This window comes from Cydia fagiglandana, chromosome 4 (genome assembly GCF_963556715.1).
Source record: "Cydia fagiglandana chromosome 4, ilCydFagi1.1, whole genome shotgun sequence".
NCBI lineage: Eukaryota > Metazoa > Arthropoda > Insecta > Lepidoptera > Tortricidae > Cydia > Cydia fagiglandana.
In genome coordinates this window covers 9,150,678-9,175,643 of record NC_085935.1, presented here as the reverse complement: position 1 = coordinate 9,175,643, position 24,966 = coordinate 9,150,678, and the positions used below count along the sequence as shown (strand labels likewise).

At 38.6% G+C, this 24,966-nt stretch overlaps 1 protein-coding gene across 14 annotated transcripts in view; it reads left to right on the top strand.

Moving 5' to 3' along the window:
* Positions 1–24,966, top strand: part of LOC134663649 (protein muscleblind) — a 402,754-nt gene that overhangs the window by 306,296 nt on the left and 71,492 nt on the right. For 6 of the 14 annotated variants that reach the window (XR_010098159.1, XM_063520091.1, XM_063520090.1 and 3 more), the window contains exons 1-2: positions 3,831–4,067; positions 15,078–15,775. Coding sequence is in view for 12 of the 14 variants with exons in the window: in XM_063520091.1 (XP_063376161.1) it covers positions 15,587–15,775 (189 nt within the window). In the remaining 2 variants the exon portion in view is untranslated. Of the gene's footprint in view, positions 1–3,830; positions 4,068–15,077; positions 15,776–24,966 lie in introns of those variants that run through there. The other 8 variants (XM_063520083.1, XM_063520082.1, XM_063520081.1 and 5 more) reach the window with 2 other exon arrangements.

Genomic DNA, 24,966 nt, shown 5'->3' with positions numbered 1-24,966 from the left:
TAGTATAAGTAAAACTAGTTATAATTTCGCGTTCAGTTAATAGAGCCAAAAGACGAATAAAAGAAGAGAGTTATATCCAAACTGTAGTTCGACATTCCCAAAGGGTTGGAGAAATTAAACTAAGGTCCTTCTTCAGGACTCAAAACTATATCCACATTAAATTACATCTAAATCAGTTAAGTTTTAGAGGTAAGGGTTATTTCCGTAATATATATTATATATCCAACTTGCTACATTACCAAATTTGTAAACACGTATATCCATAGTTACTTATGTGTAGGTACGCCGTGTTTATTCTTATATCTATCGATCGGTTAGGCCTAAAGCAGGTTTAATGGAGTTACCGCAGGTCAGACTAGCTATATCGAGGTTTCTTTTCTTTCTTCATACTCGCTACGTAGGCTAATGGTATTTTAATGTAACACGTTACGCGATACATTATCATTAGGTAGACATTGATTTAAACATCGCTATTTGACCTTTTTGTTAAATTAAGATTATAATATTAGACATAATGAGCTCCCTATATTAACAGAAAAGGTCACGGTTCATATCCCGGTCGATATAAGTCTACTGATACTAACCGAGAATCATTCATAACTGTTAAGATTATATTGTCCTGTGTGGCTGTGGTAAATGCGGTGGTCCTGTAGTCCATATAGGTAGTTATATGGTTGTAAAACCAACTGAACTTATATTGTGAACATAATAAGTCCGACATTCAATATTTCCAACAGCGTCGTTTCGTGGACACAGTTGTTTGGTTTTATAATTTGTATGTAAACTGCACGCTAGCGTACAGTTCGCATACACTAAATATACGCTTCTATGCATTTTTTGTACGACTCGACTACATTAATTTTACCGCTGAAGCTTAGCAGCTTGATGCCTGGTTAATCCGAAAATATAATTCGTAATGCAATTTAAAAAATTCGTAATCGTTCTTAATTATTGGTAATCAGAGTAACAATCAATTTGTACTTGACTGCCTTGATAAGAATACTTTCAGTACACAATGTACACATGCCTATGAAGTAGGTATGTACTTATAGTCTCTTAGCATGTGATATAAAAGCTAACGCATAAAGAACGTTAGGTTTATGGTATTTCATTTCGTTTATTGCTAAAATTTTAATGAATTCTGCGCGACGCTACTTGTGCTCGACGATACCCACCTTTTATCTAGTAATTATCTTGTTAATACGCCTTATTTAATTATATAATTTGTGAACACGTAATTAACTACTATCAGGGTAAATATTTTATTACTTATTTAATATAAGTACAGGAAAATGTTGTATAATTGATGCATACTAAAATAAAACATTTATTGACTTATAAAAAAAACGTAACAGGTAGGGAGACCGAGAAGAGTTGACAAAGTGTCCATATCTCGCCAAATAGACGCTAGGAATATGACCACTTAGAAGGAAATGTCTCAATTTCTTTCTAGCCATTTAACCAACTCCGTGATACATGGCATAGGTCTCAGATGAGCAATCCAGGTTTTTTACAGCGTTTAGGGCCAACATTTTGCTAAAAGTAAGTTTGTCGTTGCGGTCGCTGCGGTTAATGATATAATGTTTCATTGACATTAGTTTGCTATATATTGTTTAATTTAAAGTCATAAATTATAGACGAGTGTTAACTTGCTGCAATACCAGTTTCAAGTTACCGCGGTATAAGGGGAGTTTAAATGTTTATATAATTTGCTATCTGATGATATTTCACAAATCTAGCTTATCTTATATATCAACAGAGTTATGGCCAACATTATGATTTTTTTTTTCAACTCCTACAATCCAATTCATCCAACTGATATGTCGTTTTATAGTATAAAGTTAGTGCAAACGCAGTATTCTTGACGAACCGAATTGTAATTTTAATATATGAGAAATAAAAACAGAGTTTACTTTTGTCACTTCGCTTTATGCAGAGTATAATCACTATAAGGATGAGCTCTTATACCTAGTTCATGAGAAAGACACTCTTCTTTATCGTATCTGTAGATTTTGTAACATCGATGCTATAGTTAACTGACATATTATGTCGAGATAATGTCTGTTTGTGTGTTGCTATTAATAGGCGCGGTTACGAAATTAGTGTATTAATTAATTTAATTGGCATCTACGTTGTCTGACAGTTTGTAATGTTATATCAAAGAGAATCGATTGTAATAGAGAGGTAAAGTCTAAAAACGTGCCCCTTAGTTTGACATCCAAAACAGATGGCGCTGTACTTCTCCTAATATTTTGCGGTCACTGAATTATCGAACGTCAACTTTTGACAACCACAGTTGCCGCAAAATCTCCGAACTCTACGCCTGTAGGTACAGCGCCATCTCGTTTACCTGTCAAATTCGAAGCACGAAATTGTCTAAGATTTTACGCATCTTACTCAATCAATGTATCTTGCACAGAACTATTAATATTTTCTGTGTATCTTTGGTTATATGTATAGTCAGCAAATCTATTAGCTGAGCACCCTTGCATACAAAAATGCTTACAGCGGTGCCAAGCTAATAGTTTTGCTGACTCTACGTACCCAATAGACGGTTGTAACTGTTGTGCGAAGTGCGAAAGACCCTACAAGACCATACAGATGTCGAAGGACCACTAAAGTAGGGTATTATTATTTTTATCTCGAAAACCGGATCAAAAATTTTACACAATCCATTCTCGCAATTTGGAATAAAAGTGATACGTAATACCAATTATATTATTATATTTATCAAGTGGGATATGGTGTGCAATTGCAAAGTGGTTCACGTAGCGTGTCCTCGGACGGGTCACGCGCCGACCGCAAACCCGTTTCGCGGCGCGGGCGCACTTTCGCCGCTCTCCGTCTGCGCAGCACTCATCGGGTGAGCAGTACCGAGACCGAGACTGGTATTCGTCGTATGTGTCAAGCTGAGTCTGAATGCGAGACAACTTTATTGTTGGCAGGCATATCGAGTCAGTAGAAGTTTAAAACAAATTGATTAGGTATAAATAGAAAAAAAATAACCCTTATTATATTTAATATTGTATGTATGTATACTATGTAAGTATGTAAACACTTTATTGTGCATAAGACAGGTTAAATAAACAAAAAGTAATATTATTTACTAGCCAGACAGATCTTTGGATCTGATTAATATGCAAGCAAGGAAAACGAGTGTATTTTTAATTTTGTGTCATTTGTTTATTTCTTCAATCACAAAACATTGACCTATTCTTGGTTATAATACTTGTTCCGCTACTTATACTGTGACCGTCTGCTCCGGCGCCGCTAGCGCGCACTCGCTCGCGCTCTCGCACCCCCCGCACCCTCCGACCATGCCCACTCACTCGCACTCGGCTTATCTACTCGGCAACACCGAAATTGCATTCAAGTTAATCTCCATTGTTCTCTGATGAAAAGAAATTCGCGGTTAGCATACATACATGTATGTAATATAGCGTCAAAAATTATGTGGGGTTGCCATAATTAAGTTTACATAAAGTGTGTTTCAAAAGTTGGTATGTATTATTATTTAATAATACCTAAGGACATTCAAGTAGTAAATATTTTCTTGATTCAATTCTTCAACACCGAGTACAAAAACTTTTCACCTAGTAACTAAGTAATCCATGCAATACATTGACCGGCTAAAGCTTGCCGGCACAATCGACGGGGCGGGCGGAAGTGTGGCAGTGGCGAAAAGCTCGCAACTGCATGAGGAGAAAGGAAGCGGCGCGGTGTGATAAGGCGGCCGGCAGTCGAGGTGAAGGGGCGCGAAGTGCGGGGTGAGGCAGGGCGCGGGGCGTGAGGCAGGGGCGAGGGGTGCGCGCGCAGCGGCAGCCCCCTCGCCTCGCCACTCGCCTCCCGTCAGTCGCCCGCCGACTCCGCTTGCGCTTGTGTGACTCGCGCCGCTCTGTGCACCGCACTCGTGCTCCGAACACGACGCGTGCCGCCCCGCTGTGGCCGCGAACCGCGACCTCTACGCTACCGGCGAACCGTTTCTCCTAACTTTCGTGCAATTTGCTATGTTTTAACAACTTTTGGACATACACACTCCCCTACCCAGCTTGTTTACCCCTCATCATGTAAGTGTTACGCTCATACTTTTAAATGCGACAGGATATCGTCGAATTCGGAACTCGCGTCCAAGTGTGCATCGTGAAAGTTTGTGAATAAAGCTAGTGCATATTCTTCGTGTTTTCCCGTATATTCCTATTACTGTGTTTTTGTCTGTGAAATAAGTGAGTAATAACGGCGGTTACTTCCGAAATTCGACGGTAAATTTTCCAACTGCCGAAGCGAGATGCATTTGAGTGAGCAACATTGGTGCTACTGCTGCCCCTCACTCCGGCTTGGATGTCGCTATTCGCCGCATGCTAGCTTTCGCCTTGGTCGAATGGTCAACCCGTCGTGAAAAGCGGGCAGCCAAACTGCTTCCGTCAATATTGGCCATAAAGTAAAAGTTGCGCTTACTGGAACTCTTCCGTAATCCTCTCGTCAAAACTTTCCTTCCTCCTTCGAATACTGCTCCAGCCAACCCCTTATATTGCCTGATCTCGGTTGTTTGGCGTTCATTTATCATTTGTTATCTTCTGCCATTTCACAATTATTAGTAGGATCATTGCATTGATGCGCAATGGAATTCGAATTAGGAAATGATCCATCATCAAAATCAAAAAGCTATTTTGTACATAATTATCTAAGCATGGAATGTCTTAACCATAAACCTTTTGTTAAAATTTTTCGTTGCTGGAGCATACCGTGATGTTAAGTACTGAATTTACCTTAAAAATCCCAAGAAGTGATAATTTTAAAATTATTAAAAAAAAATAATTTAACAAATGCTTAGTCGTAGGTACCTACCTGGTTTCTTCGTTATTAATCATCTAAATTTTTAAAAATGATGTAAGATGTTACTGCAATTTGCAATTTTCATTAATCATTTGCAAACACTCCATGATGTCATCTACGCCAAAGAATCACATGGGTAATAGGTACTAGGTAGGCTATTTAAAAATATTGTCATTAATAAACACCACGGAGTAAAATATAAAATTCCAATGTTTAAAAATGCTGAATAGGTTCAGTCGGCAAAGGACAACAATGGTTTGTTTGTTACGTTTTATCGACGAGGGTAACAGCTGGCTTCGCTACCTGCTCTGCTCGCAACAGACGAAAACTGCCCGTCAATAGAAACCCTGCTTTTGGTATTATTATTTTTTGTTTCTACTAATTTCGAAGTAGCCGAGCTCCGGACAGTCCGGACGTCAAACTATTTTTTATTTGGGAATATGGACATGGGAAATGCAAATACTGTCGCGTTAGTCGTTAGTATGTCTGGTAGGCCCACAGAAAACCGCCTATAGTTCGTTTTTTTTTTTTAGCATTAGAAATAACTTTAAAGAAGGTAAGCGATTGTGACATGTCTTTTATTTGAAAAATGTTTTTTACAAATCAGTAACTATTACTTATAAAAGCAGAAGAATATAAATGATTGTATTAGATTCATAATTGTTACATATTTGCCGTAACTTATTTTTAAAATGTGTTATTCCATTAAAAGAGACATCAAGATTGTTTACCTTATTTCTAATGCTAAAAAAAACGATCTATAGGTCTGTGGGTAAACCTAGATAGGTACTTGTTCATAAATAATAGTTGAATTCATTTGAAGGATTGTATAAAACAGTACAGTAGTCCATATTAAATTTGCATGTTGTGTATCGGAAATATGAAACACAAATTCCTATGTCCATAGAGATGCACCATTATGTCTATAGATGTTAACTTAGACCGAGCTAACACTGCAACAAATTAGATAACACAGGGCGTACAAGTGTTATTATAAACGTCAAATGTCTATGAAATTATGACATTTAAAATTACACCTCCACAGTCTGTGTTAACACATAGCAGACTTAGCTTAGACCGACTCTTGACACGAACAGATATGTACATATTTCAATTGATATTTCCATTATTTTTGCCTTATTAAAAATATGTTATGGTCATCTAACAATCAGCAAAGAAAGTTTACTTCACCTCAGATAAGATAACTATCAGCTAAATTACTAAACGTATAACCTAACAAAACCAAAATGGCCGACGAGATAAGCCCGTCGCTATCGGAATTAATTATCTTATCTTGGTGAAAATTAAACGGATGTGACACACAGCCCGAGTACCAGATTATGTGGCCAAATTAATCATTGATAAGGCGCTTCAGACCTTGGTTAATGTAAGACTCTTACGAGATTGAGGAAACTTGTTTTAAAGCTGTCTGCTAAAATAAATAAACCAAATGCTATCATTGCACTAATTTGTAGAGATTACCTAGTATTGAACAGAAGAACCCTGGTGCGTTGAGAGAAGGTCTAAAAAATAAAAAAAGTAGTTATTACACAATAGATAAAGAACAATTGTTTATTTCAGGCCATAGATAAATTATACAATAACATTAAAGTAAAATCACATTACAATAAATACCTATAAACTAACTTATATACTAAAACTACAAATAAACACGGCACAAAACATTAATTATTAAATAATCTAAAATAAACCACCCTGAATCGTACCCGGCTCAAAGGTCCCCACAATAGATTATGTAGTAACTACCTAGTCATACTCAATAAATAAATATTATAGGACATTTTTTACACAAATTGACTAAGCCCCACGGTAAGCTCAAGAAGGCTTGTGTTGTGGGTACTCAGACAACGATATACATAATATATAAATACTTAAATACATAGAAAACACCCATGACTCAGGAACAAATATCTGTATCACCATACAAATAAATGCCCTTACCAGGATTTGAACCCGGGACCATCGGCTTCATAGGCAGGGTCACTATACCCACTAGGCCAGACCGGTCGTTACTGTTTTGAGGATGTGTCTTAGTCAGTACACAATAAAATGATTAGGTATAAATTATTCAAAACCTCCACTTTCATCTTGAACATTAAGGAACCATTTCTTTGTTACTTGAATAGCGCTATATTTTTAAATATCCCACGAAAATTTCCCAGTGAAGTACACCCTGTTACTCGTACAATTGCACTCGGCAACTCATAAATCATTTAGCTGCTCGCTGAGGACTAAGTAGGCGTTTCTTTGTCATTTTTAAACTACTTTAACGATTATGTAGGTCAACCTATTGGCATGGACCGTTTAGAAATACATCGTGTAACTAATTTTGTCAAAAAAGACAGGTGTAGTGTATACCTGGTTATTGATAAGTTCACTCAAATTAGAAAGTAGCCGTTGTTTTTTATTATATCATCATTTGATAACGTTACATATGCACTAACTAGGATATATCAAGGCAGTTCTAGCTTTAACTATCCCAATTTTTTTTAGTCAATTATCTATCCGTATTTGCTAAACTAGAAGTACTTGCCTACATATGCTGACTTGATGCTTCAACAGTAGCGTATGAATCAACACCCCAAAAGTATCTGTCATCCTGAAATACGTCTCTAAATAATGTATGCGTTCAAAAGTATCTGTCATCGCTTAATACAGTCAGATTTTTTGTTAACGTTGATTAAATATGCTTACACTTTATAGGGTCCCTAAATATCGAGATGTATGAATCAGTGTTGCCAACTTGGCATAAATGATGCCAGATCTGGCATATTTTCACTCGCTTTGGCACCAAAATTTTCCATTTAGCATCTGGCATAATTTTTAGCATAATTTAGTCTAAGCCAAGTTTTCACCAACTTGGCAACAACAATATGCGCCATCGCCTTATGTGGTTCATATTTTCATAAGAATTTAGACTTTTGGGGGCGGATGGACGTCGACGGACTAAATATGTATATTTTTTTAAATACCTATACTGCCAAACAACAGCAGTCTCGTAACCGTCATAACTATACTGTAGTCTGTCAAGCCATTTCCGTTAGTAAACAAAAGCGGCAAATTAAAAAAAAAGTAGGCGCGAAGGATTATCAATTTATCATCCCATAGAAAATTTGAAATAGCCCCTTTTTTTTCGGAAAAAATACGGTGTTTTTACTAAATATTTTTAGACACCACATTATTTTAAGTGTGTATTTTCAAATGTACATTAGCATTATTTTTAGCATGTTTCAAAAAACTTTGGCATAATTCTGGCATAATCTAGACATTAGTCTAGCATCTTTTCAAAATCCGAGTTGGCAACACTGGTATGAATTAAACTTTGACTATCGCAAAAAATACTGTCATCATCAAACGCCTTCAGACTATTTACACTTAGTTGATGATATTAATTAATATTATTACTAAACTAGTGGGGGCCACTATTCCTCTAAAAAGCTCAACTGCAAAGCACGGACTGCCAAATTTACTTATATTGCACTCCACAACTCACAAGCCAACATTGTGTAAGCGGAAATTTGCACAGTGCTCTTAAAATTGCCAACATTTCGCACCAGTGCCGCATTTTAGTGTTGTATTTTTGTATGTTTTGTTGATGCGATCAGTTTAATGTCGGCGTGCCAGGAGCGGGCCCCGGGCAGGCGCTCCACGTTCGATAAGGCGTGCACATTAACGGCCGCGCTGCAGCGATAGCGTCCGAATCGTGTAATTTGCGCCTCGTAAATTTAAGCCGTCGCAAATTTTTCGCTTCTCCCGCTAATTACCAGTCTGCCGGCGTCCTCCGGGACTGCTAAATGCGCCTCGCGCACGTCCCGAATGTGCCACCGGTGCTGTACATAGTCGCGATCCACTGTTTTGCTCTATTCGTTAAACAATGGCCTTTGTTTTGACTACGGTGCTAACTTACGTGCTGCTATCATTTGGACATGGTAGAGCATATAGTATTTGCACTAATAACTTAACATGAGTTAATTAAAATTCCAAGTTATTAAGCGAGGAAAACCTTGAGATAATGGTCTCATTAGCACTTGTTTCCTCCAAATTCAGTCTAAGCGCATGGCCAGTGAATATAGAGCCCTGCGAGGAATAACAAACGGTGACACCACTCGAGTCTGCCGATTGCCGAACGCAAAATGTAACATCTGCCACATGAATTCAACTTTCAACTGTGTTCTAATGATTTATAACTCAGAATTGTCTGTATGAAATGTGGTGTGTCCCTGAACGCCATTACAAGTGTGGCGCGAATCGACATGTTTAAATTTGATTTTCCGTGAAGACAATATTGCACCTTAACATGTATGCTCACTCGTCATTCTTTTGTTTTGTTGATTAGGAATAGAAATAAGTAAACTTTGCTTAGTAACTGCAAACAGATGTCTAATGTTTATTCATAATAATCATAAATTATACGTATCTTTTAGGTACATTTTATGTCGTCGCTATAATACTATTTACAATAGGTACTTTTTAATGCAGTCAGTTTATAATTAAAATAGTTGTTCTGACTCGCTGCGACGATCTTTTTCGTAAGAACTTGAAGTTTATGACTAAATAATATACTTACGAGTACCTAGTTCATTTTTTGAGCATTAGAAAAAAAAAAGGTAAACAATCTTGACGTGTCTTTTTATTGACAAACACTTGAAAAATAAGTCACGTTAGATATTTAACAATTATGATTAAAAAAAAAGCGTTTTTCAATTACAATACACGTCAAGATCGCGTAGTCATTTTCTAATGGTTAAAAACGAACTGAACGAAAAATCACATTTAACTGTATTGCAAGGCTGAAGAAATCCCATAAGTGATCCGTGAACAAAGTTTTGTACGGAGCACTAAAAATACAACTATGGCGATGATGATATAATTGGGCGTACTTACTTAATATACTTCGATAAGTGAATAAAATAAATAAATTCACAGCGCAAGCTATATTTTTTTGCTCAGGCAGGTATTTCTTTTAACTATATTTTTGAACAATAGGTATAAGTACAAAGTTTGCTTTCACAGGTCAACTTTTTTCAACAACAGGGGCCTTAGCCAAATCACGCGGCCTTCGGTAATGAAATTAATCATTTTTTCCCTGTGGCTTTTCAAATAGGAAAATATACAATAGTTGGCTATTACTATGATCAGCCAAACTCTATAAATTATTTAATTGGTATTACATAAAAAGGTCTTCCGCAGCCGCACGATCAATTTAAATCGTTATTGTAATCGTCGGTGGCGTGTTGTAGTTGATGAAGCATATCGCTGCGGCGGCGGTTTTTGCGTCTGCACGTCTGCGCCTGTGCTGCAGACCGAGACACCGCTCAAGGTCGCGTCATGCTCATTTCGGCGTTGACGGTCTTACCATTCTACTTACCTCGAGGTTTTAAACTTTTTGTCACACCTTCTCGCCGCTCACTGCCTCACTTGATTACCGTCGTCACCGAGATAAACTGCACAAAATGACGCAATTTTTGTATTTTTCCACAGTTTACTAACACGACAGCATATTAAATTTAGAAAATCTACCGACAGACAAATAGGATTAAACCAGACAAGAGACGGACCTCCGTCTGGTTTAATAAGTAAATAAATGGATAAAATCAAAATACACAATTTCATACATACATAACTTGTATTTATGAAATCGGATGAAACGTACACATTAGAAACACAGAATTTTTAGAAACCATGCAAAGTATTCACATAGGAATTTTTAAAGGCAAACCTGTATGGACACGGTCTAATTTGACATGGAGACTATTCCAGAGGCAAGGTGCTTGAATCCAGAAAGAATTGAACATGAAGCCCGTTTTGTGTGATGGAGCAGAGAAAGGACGAAGGAATTTCAAAAAATGCATTTTCGGACTTCTCCTGTCAGATTCACATACCAGCTAAAGCAATAAAACAACATTGCGCTGGATAGATTGAGTGAGAGATATTTGTTAGTGTAGGAAAATGTATTGGCCTATGATAGGTAGGTACTCGTAAATCACATCTGTCTTAAATATTAGTATAGATTCCGGAGATAACTAGATATTTTTAAAAGGTCTTGGATGAGTTAAAAATTTAGATTTCTGATCATCGGACTGTACAGTCTACATTAAAATTAGCGGATCAAGCTACCATTCTCTAACAGCTTAACAAGATATATACCCCTGAATTATATATTACATATAACAACTAGACTGTAACAGATACTTTTGACCACGAACTGTGGAGATTTATCCCTGATTGAAAATGTTATCTAGGGTAGAAGACACTTATCAGACAAATTATTGTTTAAAAACATGTAGATATTAAAATTCAAGCTACCATTCTCTAACAGCTTAACAAGATATATACCCCTGAATTATATATTACATATAACAACTAGACTGTAACAGATACTTTTGACCACGAACTGTGGAGATTTATCCCTGATTGAAAATGTTATCTAGGGTAGAAGACACTTATCAGACAAATTATTGTTTAAAAACATGTAGATATTAAAATTAATTGTTAGGCACACAGAAGTGAGTGCACATTGTACTGCGTCCAGCATTAACTTAAGACAAAGATAAAAGTTTAGACACAACTTAAATAAGTAGGTACTTCATGTTCTTTGTCCTAAGGTTATCCCCATCTGATTCAAGCTACCCGGATTGTATGAAGCTAAATACTTAGACTCCCCTTGCCTTGCTTGCCTTCTGCAAAAAACGGTTGATTTCATATTGTTCTTATGCTTAGTTTTAGTATGTAAGTCTTCTACTCTCCTCTCTTAAAAGCTTTTGGATCTTTTTACAAACCCGTCATCACAGTAAATTATTGCGAATAATAATAATTAAGGTATTAAATATAGTTATAAAATATTGCAGTTAATAAATAATAAAACGAACAGTAAAGGAAAGTAATAGAGTCCCTGGCCTTATCTTTGGAGGTTGTCGAAATAGCAAAGGTTCGTTTCTAACGGCGTGTACACGTGTGCGGCCTTACCCTCGTTTGCTGTATTGTCTGTCGTAAAGTGTTCCAATATTATAACAAAGCGTTCGATTGCGCAGACATTCACTTTTTATCATTGCCAATATTACCAGCCGGCTAATTTGTTAATCTTGATATTTCATTATAAAATATTATTTCCGCAATATTAAAATAATGTGGTGTTTCCTTATTATAGCTCTAGTGGAAACTGGTATCAGGACATTAAATGTCTTGTAAAGTTCAGCCGCTAGTAAACTTAAGCGAAAGGTGCGGTTAAATGGCGTGACTATTTTATTAAACTCTTTTGAAATACATGTTACAAAGAACGTTCTAACGTTGTCGCCGGTGACGGATATTGTTTCATCTCGGCTAGCTCATTGCATTCGTTTTGTCTTGATAGCTCAGTGGTAAGAGCGCCCTCCGATTCGGTGGGAGGCCCAGGTTCGAGTCCCGGTCAAGACTTTGAATGCAGACGAGCGGCTTGTTCATCGGCATTTTCGCTATTGTATTATTAATTGTCTGTACCAGTTCCGCACCTTTCTTGAGATGGTTTTCTTTCACTATTTTCTAGTAATAAATTCCTCGAGAGTAACGTGATCGAATCGGCGATCTCACAAAGACCCCTGCCGACTGTTTTTTCTCCCCCCGCGCCCCACCTCCGCCCAACCGCTCTCACGAGATTCTTATTTAGATTCGCTTCCGTCTGATTGCTCTTGGTAATCTTTTCACTGGGTTATTGAATGTCTTCCCCGTGAGCGTCGAACACCGAGAGAACCTCCCAGTCGTCGGCGCCGCCGTGAACGGAATCAGACACCGATTTCCTTTGAAGCCACCATTCTCAATTTCTTGTCTAATGCTCAAAATAAAGCGATATCGAAACGGATCTATTCGGATATTGCTTTATTTTGAGCATTAAACAAACAAAATCAAATGCATTCTGCTGGCGAAAAATGCGAAGTTATCGCGGCTATTACAAACACAATTTGACGGAACTCAAAGATTGACAACTAAGCAACAGTAGTGATACAGAAAAATACTGCCTTCACTAGAGGGTGGTAGATTATTCCAGTGAAAAGTCCTTTGGATTACAGTCCGCTCCAGCTCACACATCATCGTTTGATGGGCCCGTTGTTTGGGCCAGTATTCAGGTTTTGAGAGTAAGGTGTGATTATGCTTGGTTGATTTGTTTATGCATCGGCTACATATCAAAACGGCGAACCAGAGCATATTGTATATGTATAATATGACAAGGTGTCCAGGAATGACAAAAATTATAGTCACAGGCGTCACAGCCAAAAAAGGGAGGATTTTGTAGTCATTGTACTGAAAAACGTAATTCAAGACCAAAAAAAGTTGAAAATGTTGCCACTTTTTCACTAGCTCGTCTTGTATTTATGTAAAAATAAGTAAATAAAAGTACTTTTTTGAATCGTAGGAGTAAAATTACCTACTAATAAATAAATTATCTTAGCGTGATTATTTATCAAAATGAATTTATTTAATTTAACAAACAAATTATTGCAGTGGCAACATTGTCTTACTTTTTTTGGTCTTGAATTACGTTTTGCAGTTTAGATGATAAAAACATACAATTTATGTCATAAATAAATAACCGAAAATAACCGTAACCGGTTATTCGAGTTTCCACTATTCGGTTTTGAAATTTTGTTAAAATATTCGGTTATAACCGAATATTTCGTTTACGGTTATGGTTATAACCGATTTGCATTCCCTACCACTGATAGGTTGGGTACTTAATCGTATACAATTCATCATACTAAAGATAACCGTGAAAATGGTTACCTATTTATTTCCTGTATTATAAACGTAGTCATTGAGATGAATTGAAACAAAAGCAGTTTGAAAGAATGGAGATGGAATGAATACAATTCATAAAATGATTGTTCAGTTAGAGCTACGTCTGTCTAGCCGCGGCGCCGCGGTCCATTCAACCATACCATTTGCGTAATCATTGTTTCAGTTCCCGTGTTACACTATTCCACTTTCCTAGTCTTTTTTTTCACATAATATTACACATTTAATAAAAAAAAATTGGTTACTTACATGATATAAGATTTTAATTTCGTTATTATAAGCACGCTTATGTATAGCTTAGTTTCTAAAAAAATCTGTTTACTCACTTTATTTAATAACTACCGTAATAAACAGTCGCTTTCAACTCTTTTGAAGCGCGGTATCTGAAAATGTCACACGAGATTACATACTGAAAATAAACATTAGTGTTGTTTTCTGTTCGGATCACTGACGTCTGAGTGGACGAACGGCCGCTATGATAAAAACACCGCTTGCATTCGCGTCGAAAATAAAATTTGAAGATTTATGCACGGTGGAGAGCGCGACGTTGCGTTCCCGCACACCGCGCTATTTTCGACCGGGTTATGCTTTAAATAGCGCATTACGATAGGATTTGGTTTCACGAGTTTTTCCCTGTTCCCGGCGGCCTCACGTTCCATACGGCTTCGCCCACACGAGGTATTTTTCCGCGAGATGGTTCGTCCTATTCCTGTGACACATATTGGAATTCGTCTAGCATTCTTTTGACGTCCGAGAGTCCAACAACAAAGCTTACGTTCGCGCAAAAATTACATTTAATGCCTTTTAACAGTTTTAACGGTTTTCACGTCCGACGTAACTGCTGATGTGTCGCGGTCAGTGACGCCGCCCGCCCTACACTCCAAACTCATTCACCTGACACCACCACTCCCCTAAAATTAAACACCAACTGACCGTCCATTTCCTAATTAGTCTGAACAAATACAGGAAATAGGCAACATCATTTAAGTGGAATTGTGCATGTATAATGAACTGATGTTGTCATCGAGGTGTTATCAAGTTCAACGAACAAACCTGTTAATGACGATATTTTCCTTCTGTTTTATTTATAACATTATGTCGAAGCAGCAGACGGAGGCGACTTTCATCAGAATAAGGTATCTGTCTGTGCAGCCAGCATCTGACTTATAAAATGAGATAACCGCTAATTTCCTTCCCGCCTCTTCCATAATTTACCTATCTACGTATCAAGCTGGCAAATAACATTAGAGACGCAAAGTGACTTTAAGTCTTATCTGCTACTAGCCAGCGAATAACATTAATGTCAAACGTCAAATGAGACGTGAACGTTGCCTTCAGTCTGTTGTGCGGAAAAGCGCGAGCCTCTCAGGGCGGTGTCCGCGCCGCGCCGCTGCAGGCGCTTGCTAACCCGTAGCCGCTTGTGCTTGAGAATAACCAGTGTGTTTTGTTGTTCGCAGAGTTGAGCCCCGCACCGCACCGGCTTGCTCGCTGACCGCCGAGCCGCTAATCTCGCTTTTTCGCGCCTCACCGTCGCCCGCCCAGACCCGCTCCGACCGCCGCTATGCTCGCGCACCAAACACCGCTCGCCCTCTGCTAAACTCAACAATCAACATCGATACGAACGCGTGTGATAATAATTTAATACTCGCCTAAATAAGCTTGCAACTTCGGTGTCTTTATTCTAACTTAATTGTAGGATTAATCATAATAGTAGCGCATCGCAACTCAACGCAAACAGTCAAACCGGTCGTTGCGTCACCGCAACATTCGCGTTACAGTACGCGTGTGAAGTAGTGTGTGGTTGTGAGGGTGTACGGGTGCCGACTAGTGGCTGAAGACAGCGACTAGGAAGTGTAAGGAGTGCATGCCCAGAGCGCCAGTGCGCGCTCACCCCCCGCGGCCTATGCCCCGCAGTCGATCCACGTAACTGCGTGCGCGACCTCCGCATCCTACTCAAGTGGCAGCGATGGCCACCATGGTGAACATGAATAGCCTTCTGAATGGCAAGGACTCACGCTGGCTGCAGCTCGAAGTGTGTCGCGAGTTCCAACGGAATAAGTGCTCGCGGCCAGACACCGAGTGCAAGTTCGCACATCCTCCAGCCACCGTCGAGGTGCAAAATGGACGGGTCACCGCCTGTTACGACAGTATCAAGGTACGTTTCTATGCTTTCTGCCTAATTGTGACTATATTGATCTAGTTTTATGGATTTATTGTGTTGCTTACAAAGAGGGTTGCTTTTCGAGGCGACATTTCGCCGCCGCCGTTCTGCGCGCTGACCTCGATCTCAAGGCTAGCCAGAAGTGACGTCACTCGCAACGCCGGTGTTGCGAGACTACCATTGCATGAGAATAGAGACTTCGCGTCAACATAATGAGCAGGACGATGACTTCGACCTGCGTCTTGACTGTCGTTTAACATTATATACCTAGCTGTTTTAATATTTTTAGCGCTCAACTCAATATGTTGTTCGTTTTAGGTACTTAATAAACCATTTATGTAACTGCATTGAAAAATGTAATTATATTTTTTGGAAGACCTCATAGTTTATTTACACAGGACAAATGTTAGTGACTGTTTTGTCATATCTAAGTATTCGTCGCGTAAGTCCTTAAAATCGCATCAAATACCTATTTATTTGCAAATGGCCACAGGGGCGGTTTTAAACACTTCAACGAAGCGAACATTTTGTATCGAATATCTTAGTCTAGCTTAGTTATAAGACTGTCTACCACTGCCTGACTGACTGCCAATTTACCACCGATTATTAGAGTTCTTATTATTTATCCCGAATAATTCTCCGCTTGTTAATTTTTGACCGTTGCCGTATACAAAACACTGGAATTGGCAATAATTTTAGCCAACTGGTACACAACAAATATTGCAAATTATCGGGTGGTTTGCAGGAGCGTTAAGCGATACGGCGTTATCAGCCCGGTGGAGTGACGTGATAGCGCGGTTTGGAGCAAATGGTTGCGATAAAAAATTAAATTGACACACAAACACGCACCTCGGCGGCATCGGGCGGAGCCTTGGGCCACGTCGCGATAATGTCAACTCGACAGAGATTGAACATGCCTGCACTATTCACAAGCATATGATGCAACCATTATTATGCTCGAATACACAAAAATACCCTCACAACAGTTATGAACTTGGCATCTAAAGATTTTAAAAGACAACCATTTAGAAACTGTATTATCCACTTATTTGATTTTCTTCTGAACACAATAAACGACAAATCATTTCCCAAAGAAAGAAATTGAGATAAATAAAAGGTACTTTCACGTTTCTTAATATTTCCCTTCGTATTTTCCTTTGATGCTCGGCTGAATAACGCGATCAAGAGATAAAACGCACCGGGATCGGGGTCGGACCCGCTCGCTCTGCAAGCGCTCTTAGACAGTCTCGTCTCGATCGTTATACATATGCTTCCACATGCCGAGTTGCCGCTGCCGAGGCCCGCTCCGCTTTGCCACATCGCTGCCGCAGTATTGCACTAGAGTCAAGTGACACTCCTCATTCCTCAATTATTTTTACACCTCCCGCATAGGTGCTTGTTTGTAGCTAAACGAGATTTACAAATATGCTCTATTTCACCAATAAATTGGTTTGAAATATTTGCTTATGTTAATTTGATCCACAGTATCACGGGTAACCGAGTGAATCGGGAGCCCGGATCGCACCGATTTTCCTTTAACGAGTCATATGAATGCTATCAGCTTGATTTAGACGTGTGTGAGGGTCGAGGCTGCTATTCGCTTAAAGCTCGGCACCGCGTTTAGTCCGAGACACTAAACAATGGACGGGCGGTGTTCATTGTGCGGGCTTTGTGCATCGTGGTATCGCACCATCGGCGCATTCCACACAATGCCGACGCTGTCGTACTATCCTCACGACACCGCCGACAGCTTATCTGGTCTTGCCCCCATCCCCCCTAAAACTACTCACATAAAATATCCTTCACATTAGTGTAAGAGTAAAAACACCAGGCACCACTTTATAACAAGATTTATTAGGGAATCACAATATGAGAGTATAGATCTGAAAATAATATGCGAGGACGCTCTCGCGTAAAACCAATCTAAGATCGACGACCACCTCTAGTGATGTGACCTTGCCGGTTACCGTAGTGATGTCAAACACCGATGAAATGACGACCCCACCGTTTAGCTCGGCCATCTTCTGACCCGACCTACGTCCCGTCAGGTCACCGTTATCAAGGCCGCCACTGAAGACTGCCGCAGCCAACGCAGTCGCAGCAAGCTGGGCCTTCACCAGGTGGCGGTAGCCTCCACCAGTTCATTACTGGTTGGCTCCTCCGTTGAGTTGGCTCCTCAACTGGTGGGAGGCTAATGTGGGACACGTCTCATGCATGTGCATAGGTGCCCTCCGATACAGCACATGTAAACAGTACAAACTCTTATTCACGAAACTCTATAACATACATGTAAAAGCCTCAGTTCCTTAATATAACTAAGGCGTTATAATTCACCCTAGCGCCATCGATAGGCTTTGCATTAGCATACCACAATGTTGTTCAAAATAATCATGATAAGGTTTCGACGATATATTAATGCGCAAATGGCACAGTTAGACCCTCTGATCACAGGTCCGGCTTGATAGCCATAAAATTATACCGTAATAACCATCACAGTCAAAAGGTCTACTTCTGTAAATACATGAGAAAGATGCAGTTATGATTGGACAGAACTCATGAGCACTCTTTAGCAACATTGTTAATAAATTACATAATCACCCTTAATGGCGACGTAATCAAGTAGGTACTTCATGTCACCGCTTTCTAGCATCGTGACTAATGGCATATAACCACAGATTTGATTATTGGACAAAAAGAAAACATTACCGTGTTAAAATACCACATGCAGGCTAGAATATCACTGCCCTTGTAGGGGCAACGACCGTAGAAGTCAGCCCTTCACGATAAGGCTGTCACGGAGCCCATTGCACGCACTCGTTCTACTGGGCATCTTGAACAGGCACTACCTCAACGTCTACTGGATCCGGAACTGCGCCAGCGATCTCTAGAAGGTATTAGTGCAAGCAACCCTTTCAAGGTAACCTTGAGATCATCAGTCTTAAGGTCATTTAAATATCCTTTTGTAAACAAAGTCTCAAGCCAACCTCTCAAGGTCAACAACAAATAGTACGATATAGATAAAACAGTTATCGGTAGTAGAAATAATGGTCCTCTTAAGGATAATCTCATATCACATACAATGGACCGCCTCTTAAGGCCTACACTGCAGATACCAGGAACAAACTAGCATCTTAAGAATAGTACTATGTTATAAGCAATGGACCGCCTCTTAAGGCCTACACTGCAGAAACCAAAAACAACTAGCCTCTTAAGGATAGTATTGTCATCAGCAATGGACCGCCTCTTAAGGCCTACACTGCAGAAACCAAAAACAACTAGCCTCTTAAGGATAGTTAATACTATGACATAATTGTCATCAGCAATGGACCGCCTCTTAAGGCCTACACTGCAGAAACCAAAAACAACTAGCCTCTTAAGGATAGTTAATACTATGACATAATTGTCATCAGCAATGGACCGCCTCTTAAGGCCTACACTGCAGAAACCAAAAACAACTAGCCTCTTAAGGATAGTTAATACTATGACATAATTGTCATCAGCAATGGACCGCCTCTTAAGGCCTACACTGCAGAAACCAAAAACAACTAGCCTCTTAAGGATAGTTAATACTATGACATAATTGTCATCAGCAATGGACCGCCTCTTAAGGCCTACACTGCAGAAACCAAAAACAACTAGCCTCTTAAGGTTAGTATTATGTCATCAGCAATGGACCGCCTCTTAAGGCCTACACTGCAAAAACCAAAAACAACTAGCCTCTTAAGGTTAGTATTATGTCATCAGCAATGGACCGCCTCTTAAGGCCTACACTGCAGAAACCAATAACAGATAGTGACAAGCAACAGACCGCTCCTTCAAGCCTTTGTTGCGATTACCGGCGCCAGGAACTAGCCTCTTAAGGATAGCATCCCTTGCCAAGACAAAAGTAACAGCCTTTCTTAAAGAGCACACAATAATTAAAGCTCTATAACAGACATTGAAGCAACCGGTAGAATTATGAACCAGCCTTTAGAGTAAAATGGTTAACAGTGAGGTGGCATAAAATAACATATCGCAAGCATTACCATGGTTACTACAATATTTAATCAAGCACAATGTGTTTATTTTCTAGGTTTTGTCGGCAAACCCGTTAACAAAACACATTAGTATGACAACAGTAACCCAGTTCTAAATCTGGAATAAAACAAAATCACAACTCGGTTCCTAATCCGAGAGTATGAAATATAAATAATAACTCAGTTCTTAATCCGAGTGTTCAATAAAAGTATAACTCAGTCTTAGTCTGAAAATATAGCCAGTTCTTAATCTGAAAACGGTACCTGAAATAACAGCATTTGCCTTCATTAGTCGGCAAACCCGTTAACAAAACACATTAGTATGACAACAGTAACACAGTTCTAAATCTGAAATAAAACAAAGTCACAACTCGGTTCCTAATCCGAGAGTAAGTAATATAAATAAAATAATAACTCAGTTCTCAATCCGATTCAATCCGAGTGTCTAATAAAATTATATCTCAGTTCTTAATCTGAGAATATACTTGTCGTCAGTTCTTAATCTGAAAACGGTACCTGAAATAGCAGCATTTGGCGTTAATATGGAAAATATAAGATAATAAGCAGTTGCTACTATGCAACCAATGTAAATGATCATGTGCAACTTGGCGTGCCTCTTGCGTGCCCCTAAATAAAGGCCACACTCTTACTATACCACGGTTGAACTACAGTAGACCCTGAACAGAAGTTCATGTTATCGAGGTTCCTCTGTTACCCAGGTTCGCCTTACCGAGGTTTCACAAATTGTATTTTTCAACCATCATGAAAGTGTGTATTGATAATGATCAATCAACCGAATCAATGGCACATATGCTTAAACCATAAAGCTTCCGATTCCAAGACACACATGGTTGATTTTCTTCAGCTGTATATGTGCATTTTATGTGTAGGTAACTCATCACATCATCTTATACCTGCACAAAACTAAATAATTTTGTTAAATGCCATGCAAGCACACATTTAAAGTAAATGAGTTCATAACATAATAAACCACAATTTATGCAGTTTGCAAAACAATGAAATAGATACTTAGTGAACCCACAAAATTTGTGAAACATTATTATTATTATTATTTTTAACTTCTGATTTATGAAACCCAGAAGCAATAAAAGTGTACTGTTTTATAATGCAAACAGTACCATAACACACTACAAGTTCAGACGAAAACCGTTAATAACTTCAAACAGTAGCTCATGAAATGATATGATATCCTTCGGTCAATGTTCAGCAGCAGTGAACGGGTTAAAATAGTTACTTAGAAAGCTTTAACCAAGCTATTTACCTTCGTTTAGTATTCATCCATTTAACATTTAACTGACCGGTACGTTTAGAGTCCAGTAGCAATTGTATGTAAAAGACATGTACATCATGTAGACCGTCAAAGTCTATATTGACTCCTGAAAGAATTCACCTTGCTTACCATTAGCAGCAACCTGCTTTACCAATCATATTCAGCTCAGTAAATAAATATCTAGTTCAATATGTCCATCTCTTTCATAAGATTTAAACCTTGAAAACTCCTGTAATCATACTTCACCGGTGCAAATATTATAAAGTTATGATCAAAACTTCACCAGCAATCAAGTTTTGTTATAAGGAAATGCATCTGAAAAATACTGCTAGAACACAAATGATTATCTTTGTCAATAACTCAAACACTTGACAATGTAATGCCAATAAAATTTTCATTAGTTTGGTAAGTCTGTTTAAATATATGTCTTTGGTACATTTTATAACATGACATTTTGTGAAAAATATTTGCAATGCAAACATAAACCAACATCCCTATGAACAAAACAATCACAACACAACATACTATAAGTTGTATGGAACGGTTGGATAAACATTTTATTCATAATTAATAAAATAATATGTACAGACAGACAGAAATTATCCTTGTTACTTTCCTTGCCATTTTTACTGAGATACTGCCTTTTACTATAGCAGTATGTCTCCAACTTAATATGAATTGCAAGGATGTATGTGGTTATATGAGATATGGAACATTTAAAATATTCAGCCCGAGGAGGCTCCGGAAACATGGAGTGACTAAACCTGTCACAGACAATACTAACCAGCTACAAATAGATGCCAATAATTCCTTTTGCTTATTCACAAAGCGCATTTTACCAACCCACAGTCCATGTAACACATACTAACCATTAGTACCCATGTAAAACATGAACAATCATTTTATTTCTAAATAAATACCTCATTTTCCATGTCGATTTGGGTTCATTATAGAGGTCTGAGCTGATAGGCCTAGGCTCTCTAATGCCTTCAACGGTATGGTAATTCACTTCAAGAATCATTGCTGTCAAATTTCTGGAAATTACACAACTCAAAAACATACTAACAAAGCATTATTTCAGTTGCAATAAGCATGTTTTACACACACACATATGTGAAACAACAATTCACTTTCCTTACCGGTTTGAGTTTTTGAAAACTTGGAATCTATTTTAATTTGACTGTAAAGGGAAAGTATTAAGTAGCACTCATTGTTAATTGTGAGAGCATAATATCACCATACACATAGTATCAATCAAGGCTAAATTTATATTACCAAACTTGTTTGTATGATATGACTTTTACTTGAATATAGTTCTCACACCGTAATACAAATCTTAGAAAATGATTATAGCATTGTGTTAATGTGTCAGGTGTATATAATCACATTATGTTATGTATCTGAAAGCACATGAATCACAAAAATAACACAACATATAAGAGAGACAGTGAATATTTACCACTATGACCCCGGTAGCATTCTTAGGTGTTGGATCAACGACTTCTTACCTGAGTTAACTTTGGTTCTTACTTTGTAATCCCAAGGATTCACTCAATTCATACCGACATTACACCATACTGTCAGTCTATGTCTTACAATTCCCCGCTGTGAACATTGCAATCTCCATCATCATCATGGAATCAGCTTTATTACACTGTCCATATGTATTTTTTTTTTAGCCAGACATGTTCATTTATGATGGACAGTAAACTGAAATAGATATCTGAAAGTAAACACAACAAAAGGCAAAGGTACAGTACGTCGGCAGCCGACAGTGGTTTAGTAGGTTAGTTAGGTTATCCTTGTAGGTCTTGGACGGTAAGACCTTGTATATTTTAATCCCTAACTGATGAGTGGTGTTGATGCGTTTACTCATTACAATCAGTTTCATTATTTTATATAACGATAACGTTCAATAACAATGAAACAAGAAAGGACTACGCCCGGTTAATTTTGTATTGCCAATTTCCGACAAATTATATCGCAGTAGGCGAAAAGTTCACATCGCACTTCTGAAGCTGTAAGAGTAAAAACACCAGGCACCACTTTATAACAAGATTTATTAGGGAATCACAATATGAGAGTATAGATCTGAAAATAATATGCGAGGACGCTCTCGCGTAAAACCAATCTAAGATCGACGACCACCTCTAGTGATGTGACCTTGCCGGTTACCGTAGTGATGTCAAACACCGATGAAATGACGACCCCACCGTTTATTAGATTTCCTTGAAACGCACAAAATAAAATTGTTCGATTGTCGTGGAATTTTTAAACGTGAACGCCACAATAAAGTGCACTAAAGCTACAGTCGACTGCCGCCTAGAATCTGCCTGCGATAAAACCGCACACGAGCGGTGGCTCAGGAAACTTTAAATAATCCCCCAGAGAATGTGAAATAGTGCAGCGCACGTCGCTCCAGCACTAATCTGCTCGATAAAAAGCGTCGCGGCGGAGGACGCTGCTTATATTGTTGACTGGCGATGGAGCGTCCAGATATTTAACTGAGAGAGGGAAAAAGTAAACAAGTGCTTTGTCCGGTGCAGTCCGGCCCCTTTGAAGCGCTCGGCGCTCGTGCTGCAGCGAGGCCTAATCGTGTAATGTGAAAACTGCAAACGTTCAATATAATGGAAAGATTGGAAAGTCTACCTATTCAGGCTATTCAAGTTATCGAAGTCTGAACGATGGTGTGTTATTTGTCTGATAACAATAAACTCATTAGCACATAAACAATAGTTCGGCAAAGCTATAAAAAAATACTTATATGTATATTTTGTACGCGCATTAATCGCGCTGTTCTCACTCAGAGTTGACATTCGCAACTTCTCCGAAAGTTGTCAGCGCCGAATGTAATCGAGGTCTGATCAAACAGCCGCCCGCCCCGCGACGAGCGTCTCTCGTGATTAAGTCTTCAATTACGCGATATGACGAGGGGGTCATATTTGATTAGGCTACGTGTTGTGTTGATTAAACCGAGCTCATTGCCTTATTCACTTAACTTCACCCACACCTGTAATCTACCTGTGAACACAGAGGAATGATTCGTCGTTTACATGACACTAATGCCTAGTATCTATCTTCATTAGGTGCTCTCTTGATTCCCTTGACATTAAAAAGGCCGTGACTACGTGACCTAGTGTTTCACTAAATTGGTCACAACGAATAAGTTTGGCAAAATGTTAACAACGGAGAGATTATCATAAAATTTCAGTAAATAAATGAATTGAGGTAATAGCTAGGCTCTAGTCGATGAGATTTAATTATGTCATCAATGACACGACCACTGGTACATTTTGAAATCAGCTTCGTTGATGTCAGCTTTTTGTGTCTCATTAATTGTTGCGGTTCTTTTTATGTCCTTGTTTTATTCATTGATTAGTACTTAATTGGAAACGTATTTATATTGTAACACGCCGCATAATTATTGCTTCTGATTAAATTGTGTTTTTGGGTAGAATAAAAGGTAAATAATTACGTAGGCATATTATCTCCCAGTGATAATTACGGAAACTCCCAGCAAAATCCCCTCCATTTCAAACGCGGCGGGTGCGTTGCGTGCTTGCAAAGATCGCGTGTATCCATATATCGGATTAATTCTAAATTAAATTCAACGATTAAGCTGCAGACCCCAACTGCGCATTACAGTAGTAGGTACTTGTTCAGTCTACTTCTAAACATGTGGTTAAACATTATTTTGCTTGGCTACCCTGTTAAAGAATGATCATATCAAGTAACCATTTTATTTAATTTATCTTAACAAAACTTTTTATTTATTTTTCATTTTGAAAGGGTAAAGTAATCTAACCGGCGTTTTAAGTTTAACTGTTCAGTGAAAACTGCAGTTAACTTGTCGTGGGTAGTCTGCTTAATGCCACGCG